This window comes from Schistocerca gregaria, unplaced genomic scaffold, assembly GCF_023897955.1.
Source record: "Schistocerca gregaria isolate iqSchGreg1 unplaced genomic scaffold, iqSchGreg1.2 ptg000673l, whole genome shotgun sequence".
Lineage (NCBI taxonomy): Eukaryota > Metazoa > Arthropoda > Insecta > Orthoptera > Acrididae > Schistocerca > Schistocerca gregaria.
This window is the reverse complement of record NW_026062056.1, coordinates 61,374-71,978: the sequence shown is the minus strand read 5'-3', so window position 1 is coordinate 71,978 and position 10,605 is coordinate 61,374. Positions and strand designations below refer to the sequence as shown.

The 10,605-nt window shown below is 43.5% G+C and overlaps 5 protein-coding genes across 6 annotated transcripts; 3 read left to right on the top strand and 2 right to left on the bottom strand.

Moving 5' to 3' along the window:
- Window positions 1-25: 25 nt before the first annotated feature.
- LOC126318609 (uncharacterized) lies at window positions 26-1,367 on the bottom strand. The gene is made up of 5 exons (XM_049993419.1): window positions 1,255-1,367; window positions 1,021-1,114; window positions 599-781; window positions 415-538; window positions 26-354 (listed from the first exon to the last, which is right to left on the bottom strand). Exons 1-5 carry the CDS (start codon window positions 1,286-1,288, stop codon window positions 205-207), a joined length of 585 nt encoding a protein of 194 aa, XP_049849376.1. The 5' UTR covers window positions 1,289-1,367; the 3' UTR covers window positions 26-204.
- A 171-nt stretch (window positions 1,368-1,538) lies between these two features.
- LOC126318607 (uncharacterized) lies at window positions 1,539-2,740 on the top strand. Its single transcript, XM_049993418.1, has 6 exons — window positions 1,539-1,630; window positions 1,701-1,847; window positions 1,946-2,014; window positions 2,073-2,162; window positions 2,259-2,417; window positions 2,481-2,740. The coding sequence occupies exons 1-6, from the start codon at window positions 1,607-1,609 to the stop codon at window positions 2,499-2,501; spliced, it is 510 nt and encodes a 169-aa protein (XP_049849375.1). The 5' UTR covers window positions 1,539-1,606; the 3' UTR covers window positions 2,502-2,740.
- A 1-nt stretch (window position 2,741) lies between these two features.
- Window positions 2,742-3,789, top strand: LOC126318606 (ribonuclease H-like). Of its 2 annotated transcripts, XM_049993417.1 has the most exons (5): window positions 2,742-2,759; window positions 2,847-2,944; window positions 3,015-3,154; window positions 3,261-3,424; window positions 3,486-3,789. In XM_049993417.1, the coding sequence occupies exons 2-5, from the start codon at window positions 2,871-2,873 to the stop codon at window positions 3,768-3,770; spliced, it is 663 nt and encodes a 220-aa protein (XP_049849374.1). In that variant the 5' UTR covers window positions 2,742-2,759; window positions 2,847-2,870; the 3' UTR covers window positions 3,771-3,789. The 2 variants fall into 2 exon arrangements, with proteins under 2 accessions (XP_049849374.1, XP_049849373.1); XM_049993416.1 differs by lacking the exon at window positions 2,742-2,759 and having other exon boundaries at window positions 2,803-2,944.
- Window positions 3,790-3,925: 136 nt separating this feature from the next.
- Window positions 3,926-6,971, top strand: LOC126318610 (uncharacterized). The gene is made up of 4 exons (XM_049993420.1): window positions 3,926-4,223; window positions 4,367-4,420; window positions 4,504-5,090; window positions 5,218-6,971. The coding sequence occupies exons 1-4, from the start codon at window positions 3,999-4,001 to the stop codon at window positions 5,345-5,347; spliced, it is 996 nt and encodes a 331-aa protein (XP_049849377.1). The 5' UTR covers window positions 3,926-3,998; the 3' UTR covers window positions 5,348-6,971.
- Window positions 6,972-7,719: 748 nt separating this feature from the next.
- LOC126318645 (uncharacterized) lies at window positions 7,720-10,417 on the bottom strand. The gene has a single exon (XM_049993465.1). It carries the CDS (start codon window positions 10,383-10,385, stop codon window positions 8,490-8,492), a length of 1,896 nt encoding a protein of 631 aa, XP_049849422.1. The 5' UTR covers window positions 10,386-10,417; the 3' UTR covers window positions 7,720-8,489.
- Between the last annotated feature and the right edge of the window lie 188 nt (window positions 10,418-10,605).

Here is a 10,605-nt window from a genome sequence, read left to right as displayed (position 1 = left end):
TTTTCGTTAAGGCAAATAGCCATATTCCCGCCTCTATATTCTGGATAGGAAATATCTGAAATGTCTAAATAAAGATGTCCTTGATTTCGCACACCCTTTCGCTACAAAAAAATTTTTTGGCGCTTGTTGCATACCGCCAAGAACGGCGACGCCAACCAACGGCCGGTTATTCCTAGAGATCGACCGATCTTTTTCGAACGGCTTTTAATAAGATGAGTCCATATTTCCGCTTAAACGATCGTCAATAGCATGTTCGAATGAACCCTGCGAAAGTCCAGTAGTCAAGCTACCCCAATCTTCGACGTTGAAGTCTGTAGAAAATGACTGAACCAATATATGGGTACAAATTTTTATCTAAGGATGAATGGTTAAAAAAACGATTAATAAAAAAACGATTATTTGTTAACAGCGTACAAAATTTGTTTCTGCTTTTGTCATCTGGAAGTCATCACTTGTAACTTTTTCTAAATTATCTGTACGTGGTGTTGGAAGGTCTGACGTAATTATCGGCATGGTCTTCATATTACTCAGAAGTATCCTTAAGACAATAATTAATAAAGCACATCAAATAAAAAAGATAGATCATTTGTATACATACTTGTAGACTTTCATTTTTTCAGTTAGAACGTAACAGTCTTCTTGCACGCCTGGTTGATCCGTCACAGTCACAATATCTATAAGTGACAAGAGTGTTTTGTTCGTGATCTCATTCAGCACGTCTTGTTCTGACATTACATGCCGATTTACTGCAGAATTATTGGATCCATACTTGGCCGTGGAACTGCATATTTCAGTGTACCAAAAAAATTATTAGAATGTGTCAGGTTTAAATAAGAATGAAGTTTATCCAATTCTTCGCGCCCGCAAATACTAGTGTCCGGATAGATAGGGCCAGATGCTCAACATAAAATTACGGCCTGAACAACAATGCGGATCAAACTCATTGTGCCCTTGAAGCACAAGATATCAAAGCAAAAAGGTGGTATCACAATAAACGGACACATGTAATATTGGCCGAACCTGCCATTTAAACTATTGATATTGCATTCGGTCGTCGAATTGTATGTTCTCCAAGTTCGAGTGCCCAAATTTTTACCAAGTAGATCTCTTCGATCTGTGAGCACAATTAAAAAAGTTGCTTATTTTAGTCTTTTCTTCATGATCTACGTTAGATGGCTAGTTAAGCAGCTGAAAATAGTTTTTTGTCCACATTTTGGTATTCATTCTGTTTGATTTTGCGAAATCTCTGTGTACCTGGATCTCGTTTGGAGCTACAGCAGCAACCCATGTTACTTTAACCGGGTCGAAGAAAAAATATGAGATTTAGCTTTTTTTGCGTTTTTGTAAGCAAACTCTATCGGTCAGCCAGAAATCTAAGTAAAGTTTGTTTTTATCAATTGGTGAGAAAGAAAATAATTTTTTTGCTTTTTCGATAGGTATATTTTTATAGGATTATTGTATTGTTTGATATATGAAAAAATAATTATGGTTGCTCAGAAATTTTTTTTTACACTCTCTTCTAATACCCATGAATTTACATACAGTTCCAGAACATGACAATCTGAAAGTTTCTCTTCTCCAGAACTTCCTGAAGAAATTAGATAGAATGAGAATGGAAGTCGCCAAGCAAGTACGTCATACATCTTTGACATCAAGGAGGAATTGTGAATCTGGAAATAATGCTTTGACCTGAAACTTAGCTCGTTCAAGATGCCATAACAGGTATAGAAACTGGGTTTGATTACGCTGCCTATGAAGACGTTGAGAAAGACAAATTGGAACCTATTTTAGAGGCTTGCAAGCTATTTTTTACTCGAATAATTAGTTTAAAGCTTACCGAGGTCCAAGTACGATGGCTGGCGAACCTGTTCTTTAAGCAAAGATTTGAGGTCCATTTTTGATTGGAATTCACAATTTTTGCTTTTTTTTGATAATTTTTTAATAGGTCAAAGAAGATGCAAAATTGTTAGACATATCAACGAATATTTTTGATCTGATATGGAACGCCATTCAAGTAAGTTCTTAGTAGTTGTGAGTGTAACTCGCGTTTTTTTTTGACTTACTTTTTTTAGATGCGTCAAGCGTCCATTAAGTCAGGTCTACGAAGTCTTCATATTGAAATAAGCAAGAATCATCTCCGAGATTTCGATTGGAAAATACATGTGCGTTGCAATTTTTGAATATACATTATATATTTACATTCTCAATTTTCGCGTACACATTATGTACATACATTCTGACGCTTCTCAAAACTATAGTACTCCTTGGCCAATGACCGATTAGTCAGCCAAAAAGTTTGCTACTTAATTTTGTATTTAAAAATAGCCTCGGACCAAAATCCTACGCATCAAATAACAATCGAAATGACAACTCAAGAGTTGACTAATTTGATTTTGGTATTGGAACAGGCTAACCAGGTACAAAAAAATCAAAGATAAATTCTTTGTGTATTATAGATGTGCACTGACGTACTGTCCTAGGAGCTGATCAAATGGCTTTAAATTCAGATGCGTTCGTAAAAATTAACAAGTTTTACAACATTGGCGTGAGGTGGTAATTGTTTTTGGAAATGAGGCTGAATTTTTGCATAGGTGGGAATTCGAGGTGTTCATATAGTAGTACTCAGGTGGACCCTTCATTATTTTTAGCCATAATTTGAAGGAAATTCTGACCTAATGGTGGGGTAAAGATTCATAATCTGGCATTCGAGTGAAATTAAAACAAAACCCAATACTACTTAATTGAGAACACTATGATAGGTTTGCATATTATAAGACCAGAATTATAAATTTGAATTTTATTTTTTGATTTATTTTATTTATTTGGGGCCATTTATGATCCAACAGCTTATTTTTAAGGCTATAGCTATAATGTCTACCGCTTGTAGTGGCGGCAAGTTTTATGTAGTTAAAGTGGGGAGGAATCCAGGTATTTATCGTTCTTGGTATGTAGTTTGTGCCTTTCTTACCATATGATGTATCTGACTTTTTTTGCCTCACTCACACTGGACACAGGGAAGAGTGTTCTTCTCAAGTGAACGGCTATTCAGGTGCTGTCTACAAATCTTTTAAGTCGAAGTCTGAAGCCTATTCGTGGTATAGTGAGAAGGATTCTTTGTCAAACAGATACACACGATCCGTCTTTCGGCCGACTGGTATGTGTATCGGTTTTTCAAATTTGGCGAAAAACGAACTGGAGTTCTGTCAAAATTTTTAGGGAAAATTTTTTTGACATCTCGCGAAAATTTGACAACTATGCAGATTCTTCGAATTGCCTTGTGGCATACACAGATGGCGCCTGCACAATGAATGGCCGAAGGGGATCTCGTGCCGGAATAGGGGTTTATTTTCCGAATGGCTACAAGACCATTTCCGAAGGACTACCGGCGTCTTTTAAGCAAACTAACCAGCAGGCCGAACTTTATGTACGTTGAAAATGCGCTTGTACGCACTTTTATATTTTTTGTATTAACTTTTTTGATATAGGCGGCTATTCGCGCAGTAGAAGAGGCACCCAGTGACCAGCCTCTGGATATTCGGACAGATTCTATGTATGTGGTTAACGGCATGAATAGTTGGATCAAAAACTGGAAACGCAAAAATTGGAATGTCCCTGTCGATAACATTGAACTGTTCAAACGACTTGACCGAGGTGTTTCAAATAGAAAGAACATGACTACCTTCACCTATGTAAAGGGCCATACCGGCATTCAAGGGAATGAAATAGCCGATCGGCTGGCGGTTAATGGCATAAATCTCAAAAGTGAATGATGTCTTTGAATGTATGATTTGTGATATAGAAAAGTAACTGCGTTAACAATGTGGATCTTGTCTTTTGAGAGATAGGAATTATACCACATGCAAAGCTCAGTAAAAAAAATTTTTACTGGCTTTCAATCTCTTTTTTTCTCGTAAAAAGAGACCATTTTTTGTAGCCCGTCACTATTACGATTCACCCTTCAGGGTTTATTTTTTATCCTTGACGTGTGCTCTCTGTCTATGAGTGAGCATAGTATTACAAAATATTTCAAATCTGCTGGTCTGAGAAAAGCCAATCCGTATTTGGAGAGGCTTGTCGGTAAGCATGAGTCACCCGATTTGATTCGAAATAGTTGCGAAATGCAACCATCTCCTATTCTCTCGATTGCTTCTCGCTGTTTGCCCAGGTCTTCCAATCTATCCAAAAGGAAATCGGCCGTTCCTCGTCAGAAGGGATTTTCCAAAGTTCGTTGATATAACCTTTCAGTGATTATTGTGGCACCTAACGGCTCTATTCTAGGTCTCACGACCAAGCAGCTGTTTGCATACATGATCTCCAGGGTGCTACGAGAAGGTATTTAACCTGTTGTTTTTTTGTACTGTTCTAGAATAAGCGTTATCAGCAATTGACTTTATCTCTTGGTCAGACGCAAGAATATGAGGTATGCCTTTTGTGTTATGTGCAGCAATCAAGAAAGGTATACTTACACTTTGCAAATGCATGTATCTATGCGAAATTTGCCAGTGTCCGCAATGCCGTATGCTTTACTGCAAAGGAAGTGCCTCAGACGAAAAATTGCACGCAAAATACCACCGAGACTTTCATGAGCCCATATTCAACTTCTCTACGTGGCGCCCCCACCAGGTATTGTACGAATCTGACGACCGAACATCAGTCATTCTAGTTATGGATCACCAATTGACTCTTACCGAGAAGAGTAGACTGGCAAGTATTCTGAGTTTGGTAGATACCCTTTTGTCCTTTTCGTCATCTGGCCCTGAGCACGTCCTGAAAGATGGTGAAAAAGTGTATTTGTACATTCAACATCACAAGGTGGTCGGTGTGCTAAGGGCAGAGAGGATTAAAGAGGGATTTCGTCTAACACCTTGTCTAAAAGCAGACGATGCATTTAGCGAGAAGACAGCGCCTGCTCCCAATAACGGTCGTGTGGGTATCGGCCCGAAGGATTGGAGTGCTCGGATGAATGTAGAAGATGAAATTATATCGGTGGTGCCGATACCCGAAAATGCTAGTTTGGGAATTAGCCGAATATGGGTGTGTGAATCAGCAAGAAAAAAAGGGATTGCGAAGAAGTTGGTCGACACCTGTCGGTATGTATCTTCAGATTAGCGTGTCCCTTGGACTATTATCAACGCATGCGTAGCGTAACGTTTTTACGTGTACATATGATTAGGACGTTGAAGTTCACGATCTTTTGTTCCTAACTTTTTTTGCTAGGTCAAGTTTTTTTTTTAGCTGCGTTGTACCCAAGTCAAGCTGTGCTATGTCCCAGCCAACGGCCGACGGACGTAAATTTGGATGCCACTACTTTGAGACATCAGAATTTTTGATTTACAGCCATCGATAAAATCTTTTTGTCGATCAGAAGAGGTTACCTCTGTGTATAATACGCTAAAAACGTGTGTAGAAGATCTATAAAAAGCACTAGCTGCCTAGTGGCAAGCGGGAAATACACACCGCTTTATATTTGGAAACCCTCACAGTCGTCCTCTCTACCCGAAGAGGACCTAAAACGATAGAAAAGAGATGGACGCGACGCCATACGACAATATTCCCTTTTTCACCAGGCGCCGCAAGCTTTATTTTCGACACGAGCTTGATGGGTCTCCTGAAGACCAGGGGACCCCCTTGCATTACCAAGTTGCAGGACCAGATGAATATCAACTGGATCTCAAAGATAATTACAACGAATTTACCCTAGACGAGGACCAGTCGTTATGTCAGGAACTGAAATTTTTGGAAAACGCATCTCTAGGAATACGTCACATATACGAAGATCCGAAATCTACCGTGCCGTCGCCCTTGAATGAGTGTTTGTACGATCGGAGCGTACTAAGCATAGAAAAGTCATACGACCAAAATGGGGAGTGCCAAGAGATATCTAAGAGCGGAGAGGTGAATGATGGCTTTTATCCGTTGAAAGTATCCTACTTAGAATCCGACGTCTCGTCAGAGAACACATATGGCAAATTGGTACAAAGTCCCGCTTACATTATGGACTCTGCCACGGGAATCACGGAGAAGCTGCCTCGGTACTCAGCAGAGGATGTGAATGCCATGTGGGATTGGATGGCCCATCATCAGGAATGCGGAATAGGCGGTCCGGTCGGTCTTTGGAAATTCGCGTTGTATAAGAATTTGTCTTTCACCTATAGCCAACCTTCCTCTCCCGTACGCCGTCGAACGGCCGCATCTATGGCATCGAAGTACAATAAAGTGGTTGCAGCAGCCGAATGTTCATGCCCGAAGAATTTGCTTGCCTGGAGGGCGTTTGTGAGGGCATCGGAGCCGTTAACTCGACTTCGGCGTTGCATGCACGACAACATGCACAGAGGCGTCCGTCAATCCGAAGTACAATATTACTACATCATGGACGACGTATATTGGCTGCACGAATCTCTCAGACTGGGTGAAATCATTCCATATGAATCGGATAGCGAGATACTAGAGGACGATTTTGACCCGAAAATTGAGGCTCGTCGCCACCTCGGTCTGATCAGCGCCCTGCATCTCGCTATCCTTCACCCGAATTACGAGCGACTGAAAGGGAAAATTCTGAAGACGTTGGGATCTTCGATCATTCAATGGCTGCGGAATTCGAGCACGTTAAAAAACATCATGTCGCAGTTTTTGGTGCCGGGTATGCTCACAAACTGGCTCGAGATGGCACACCAACAGAGTCAGTCGGAAGACCCGGATGTGGGGATTTACGAGTTGGCCATCAAATTGGGCATATGGGCGGCAAAAACAGGTCAAGGCGATCTTAGCATGTGAGCCAGATCTTCTTCACGATGGCGCTTCTCATTATCTCGCACCTAGAAGGGCGCGCTTTTGCACAAAAGTGTATTTGATACGGCTGAACTGAACGGTTAAAAGCGTGTTCTACGATGCAGAGGAGGAAGTATATGTATATGGAAGCAAATACAATAGCCATGTATAAATAAAGACACTACTGTAAATAAGTCACCCCATCTACTACACCCTCTTCAGCGATATATATGGAGGCTTTATATTTCTCCACCATTGAGAAGTTTAGTTTTTCTTTTATATTTGGGTTGTAGCAGATTTAATGAACGCACTTGCAGACGAACTTGAATGCGTGGATACTTTCTGCTGATTTATCTCACTTTGATGTATGCATACAACCGATTTTTGGTACAGTTCTATGTTTCTTGACAAAGTTTTTTTTTTCTCTGATCTGGTGAGAGATTTTTTATCTGCTTAGGCCTTAGAAAAGTTATGGGTCATACTTTTTTTTTATCGAAATTAATTTTTGTCCTCTTTAAAGAGACTCGTTTCTTGCTTAGCATGTCTTCCACATCGATTGACCACTTCCTCGAAAAATCTACAGAGCTTGGATACCCTGAGATCAAGGTTCGTCCAGCTTCAAATCGACACATTCTTTTCGCATTATTCTCTGACGCCCTCGGACTTGTCACGCCCTCCCCGAACATAGCTCGGCCAGAATGCGGTTCCCCACGCCATGATTTATGCCCAGATTGTCGACTACCTGCATGAAAACTCTAGGCTAGATAATTTGAAAGGGGTCTTCGATCGCATCAACGAAAAGAACCCCCGGTTCAAAGTCGAAGAGGGTTCGCATCTGTCTTACCACCACGTGCTAGCTATCTTAGGTTCGTCTTGTTGCCCCTCCGTATACAGAAGATGGACGAATTTGCGAAACTGACCGTTGAAATTTGACCGTTTTTTTTAGATCGCATGCACAATTGCTTGCAAAAACTTTCGAACCATTTGAATTTGATTCTTCAAAATTCTTTTTTTTTGTCTCTTCACCTCCAGCAACCCTTTTCCGAGCCCTCCATTCAGGTCGAATACGCACACCAGAAGGATTTTCGACAATTGTTTCATGTTGTACACACGAACACAGGAAAATCGCAAAGATACCTTCGGCTTTTGAACTGGATCGGTGAGTTTTGTCAGGGAAAATACGCGCAGCTTGAAAGCCGATTGAATCAAGTCCTATCTCTTCTCGTCAAATGTAAGAGATTGCATAACATCATAAATCAATCCAAGGCGCTCACTCATCAGGTGTGTGAAAAAATCTCAAGAAAAACTATTTCAAATGCAGAAGGCTCTTCGACGAGTCAGCTCGAAGGGGCACAGATGTAAAGTGTATTATTATAATTTTGAAATGTAGACGGTGTAAATTGGTCGGCGCATAGAAATCTCGGTGTTGGTTTCATACGGGATTTGCGGTGGGCGCAAGACGAGTGATCACCACGTCCGGTGACCACGACCGGCTATGGTCGCGCGCGCGTAAAACCCGTGTGCGTGCGAATTATGCGGTGTATGGTCGAGTTATGGAAATGAGTGTGTATGTATTGGGATGCGTGTTTGTTCTGCCGTAGTTGTGTGTGGGGTGGCCTCTGGGGGTCAGCGCATTTGGACATTTTGACCACTTCGCTGAAGCAAAAGGGGGGGTTTTTGGCCACGGGGAGGGGTTATAGGACGATTGTTACATGGGTGCATCAACTGTTGCCTGGGGATCTTCGGCGAAAATTCGAAATGGTCCCATTCAGCGCATTGGTTGAGTGGGACATGCCGCTTTGGAAGAGTGAAGGTGGTGAGTTGTTGGCATTGTTGGGTGCAAATTCGATTTTTTTAGGCAATTCTCTGGAATGGCTAGGATTTTTTTTGACGATCCACCTACTGGACCTGACTTGTTCTTGGTGCTGTTCTGCGGTCGCGCCGAAGGATTCGGACGACGCATAGGCTGTCCGAGAGAAGGCCGGTCCGGTTTCTGTTTTTTTGGCGTTGTCTATCGCATTTTTCTGAAATTCGGCTTTTTCGGCCTTCTCAGAGGAAGTGCCGAGCGGGGCGCTCGTGATCGATGCAAGCAAGTCATTCAGAGTCGTTGGGTTCAAAGGAAGCGGTGACGGATGAGTTTGGCCGAGATGGGGCGAGTCGTTTTCTATGTGTTGACTGCCTTGTGTGTTGGCTTGTACTGTGTTGTTCTTATTTTTTTTTCTATTGGTGGTGATGCATTCCTCGCCTATTGCACACTCTAGGATATCAGCATAGTCATTCAAGTCCTTCTTGTCGCCCACAAGGTGAGTCATGTTGCTGTTGCCGTGCACTATCTCGTTCTTGATGCCGCCTTCGTTCAGGTCGTGACAATTATTATTGGGTGTTATTAATGCCGTTCTCGCGCCTTGCGTCTCACCGTAGCCCCCCGCGCCACGGACGGTACTTTCTACCCCGTCGAGCCTCGCGCTTTTCCTCGCTCTGCCGTTTGGTTCAATTGTGTTGTGTTTGTTTCGGTCCGCCGCAATTTTTCCCCCTGTCAAACTTCGGTTGACCTTGAGACCGCGCCATCCACCTTTTTCACGGCCCGGACCTCCCTCGGAGATCTGCGGGTTCCAGTTGATGCGACCGTCGTGACTCGCTCCATGCTCGACGTGTCCGCTATTCTTCATGTCACCTTGACAAGACATGGCACCGTCGTCATTCGCGGCGCAACTGCTTTTGACATCAGCAGTGCTCTGATTTGCCGCGTCGGTTCTAGCGGTACGTGCACCGCCGTCCGCGTTATCCTTCGCCTCAGTGTCTGTCCGGTTGGCACAGCTAGTTTGATCCCTATTGCTTGTGGTACCGACGCTGTCTACGTCGCTCGCATAAACGAATCTCGCGTCGCCGTCCATCTTTGCGCTGTCTGCTGAGCAGCAACTCCCGATTTTCTTCTCCTCCTGCTCTCGGCGTTGAGATTGGCGCGCCTTCACCTCCCGACTGTTGAGCGAGGCGGGCTGAGACGCGGCGCTCTGTCGAACTTGCGCGCCGTCTTCGTAAATGCTAGAGTATTGATATAAACTCCTGCTCAGACAAGCCAGCTGCTTGGAAGCGATTTTGACCGTTTTCGGCCACACCCGAACGACGTTTTCAGGAAGCACAACCAAATAATGAACGTTCTTTTCTGGAGAAACCACTGAAACGTCTCTCAGCTGAACAACGCAGCCCTGCGTCAGATCCGGATAGCTCTCAAATACACTCTTGTGGACGGTGTTCCAGTCGTATTCTCCCGTAGGATCCTTCATTACCGCGCGCGCGCAGTCTCCAACCATACGAATCATCTTGATCAGGACCACCAGAACGGGGACCTTTTCCCAATATCCAACCGTATGCACCCATTTCAAATGGTACGAAAGCAACTCAGATGACTTCTCCGCTCGCGCGAACGGCGGTAAATTCAAATCAACCAACATGTTGGCCCATGCTGGCTGTCTGAAGTCCACTTGGTCTTCAATCGCACTTCTAGACCCAGCTGTCTGAGACCTCTTCAAAAACGATTCCTTGCTCAAAGAACTCGCCGACTCACTCTCTTTCAACTCGTCCTTTTGTACAACGACCCTCCCTTTCAAATTGCTCATTGCACTCGAGCTTATGGGCGGCAGCCACCCCGCCGGACCCGGTACCTTCCTCACCTCGCACCCTTCCTCCAGCTGCGTCGGCACCCCCCACGCCTGGGTCAATGTCTCTCTGTCTTCGGCATCCTTTCTTTGACAGCTCGTCAACTCACAACAGCTGTTTTCTCGACACTGCGCTCGACCGCCTTCTGCCGGCGCGCCCGTCGCCCTGTACGGGCCCCCC

Excerpts from the sequence above, each read along its gene's own strand:
- LOC126318645 (XM_049993465.1), bottom strand. The coding sequence starts at position 10,385 with ATGAGCAATTTGAAAGGGAGGGTCGTTGTACAAAAGGACGAGTTGAAA.
- LOC126318609 (XM_049993419.1), bottom strand. The coding sequence starts at position 1,288 with ATGGGTTGCTGCTGTAGCTCCAAACGAGATCCAG. Across the intron at positions 1,115-1,254 it reads TAGCTCCAAACGAGATCCAG|ATCGAAGAGATCTACTTGGT; the intron begins GTACACAGAGAT and ends TTGTGCTCACAG. Across the intron at positions 782-1,020 it reads ATCAATAGTTTAAATGGCAG|TTCCACGGCCAAGTATGGAT; the intron begins GTTCGGCCAATA and ends TGAAATATGCAG.
- LOC126318606 (XM_049993416.1), top strand. The coding sequence starts at position 2,835 with ATGATCCAACAGCTTATTTTTAAGGCTATAGCTATAATGTCTACCGCT. Across the intron at positions 2,945-3,014 it reads CCAGGTATTTATCGTTCTTG|GGAAGAGTGTTCTTCTCAAG; the intron begins GTATGTAGTTTG and ends CACTGGACACAG. Across the intron at positions 3,425-3,485 it reads ACCAGCAGGCCGAACTTTAT|GCGGCTATTCGCGCAGTAGA; the intron begins GTACGTTGAAAA and ends TTTTTGATATAG.
- LOC126318607 (XM_049993418.1), top strand. The coding sequence starts at position 1,607 with ATGAGAATGGAAGTCGCCAAGCAA. Across the intron at positions 1,631-1,700 it reads GAATGGAAGTCGCCAAGCAA|CTCGTTCAAGATGCCATAAC; the intron begins GTACGTCATACA and ends CCTGAAACTTAG. Across the intron at positions 2,015-2,072 it reads TGATATGGAACGCCATTCAA|ATGCGTCAAGCGTCCATTAA; the intron begins GTAAGTTCTTAG and ends TACTTTTTTTAG.
- LOC126318610 (XM_049993420.1), top strand. The coding sequence starts at position 3,999 with ATGAGTGAGCATAGTATTACAAAATATTTCAAATCTGCTGGTCTGAGA. Across the intron at positions 4,224-4,366 it reads GTCAGAAGGGATTTTCCAAA|AATAAGCGTTATCAGCAATT; the intron begins GTTCGTTGATAT and ends GTACTGTTCTAG. Across the intron at positions 5,091-5,217 it reads AAGTTGGTCGACACCTGTCG|GTCAAGTTTTTTTTTTAGCT; the intron begins GTATGTATCTTC and ends TTTTTTTGCTAG.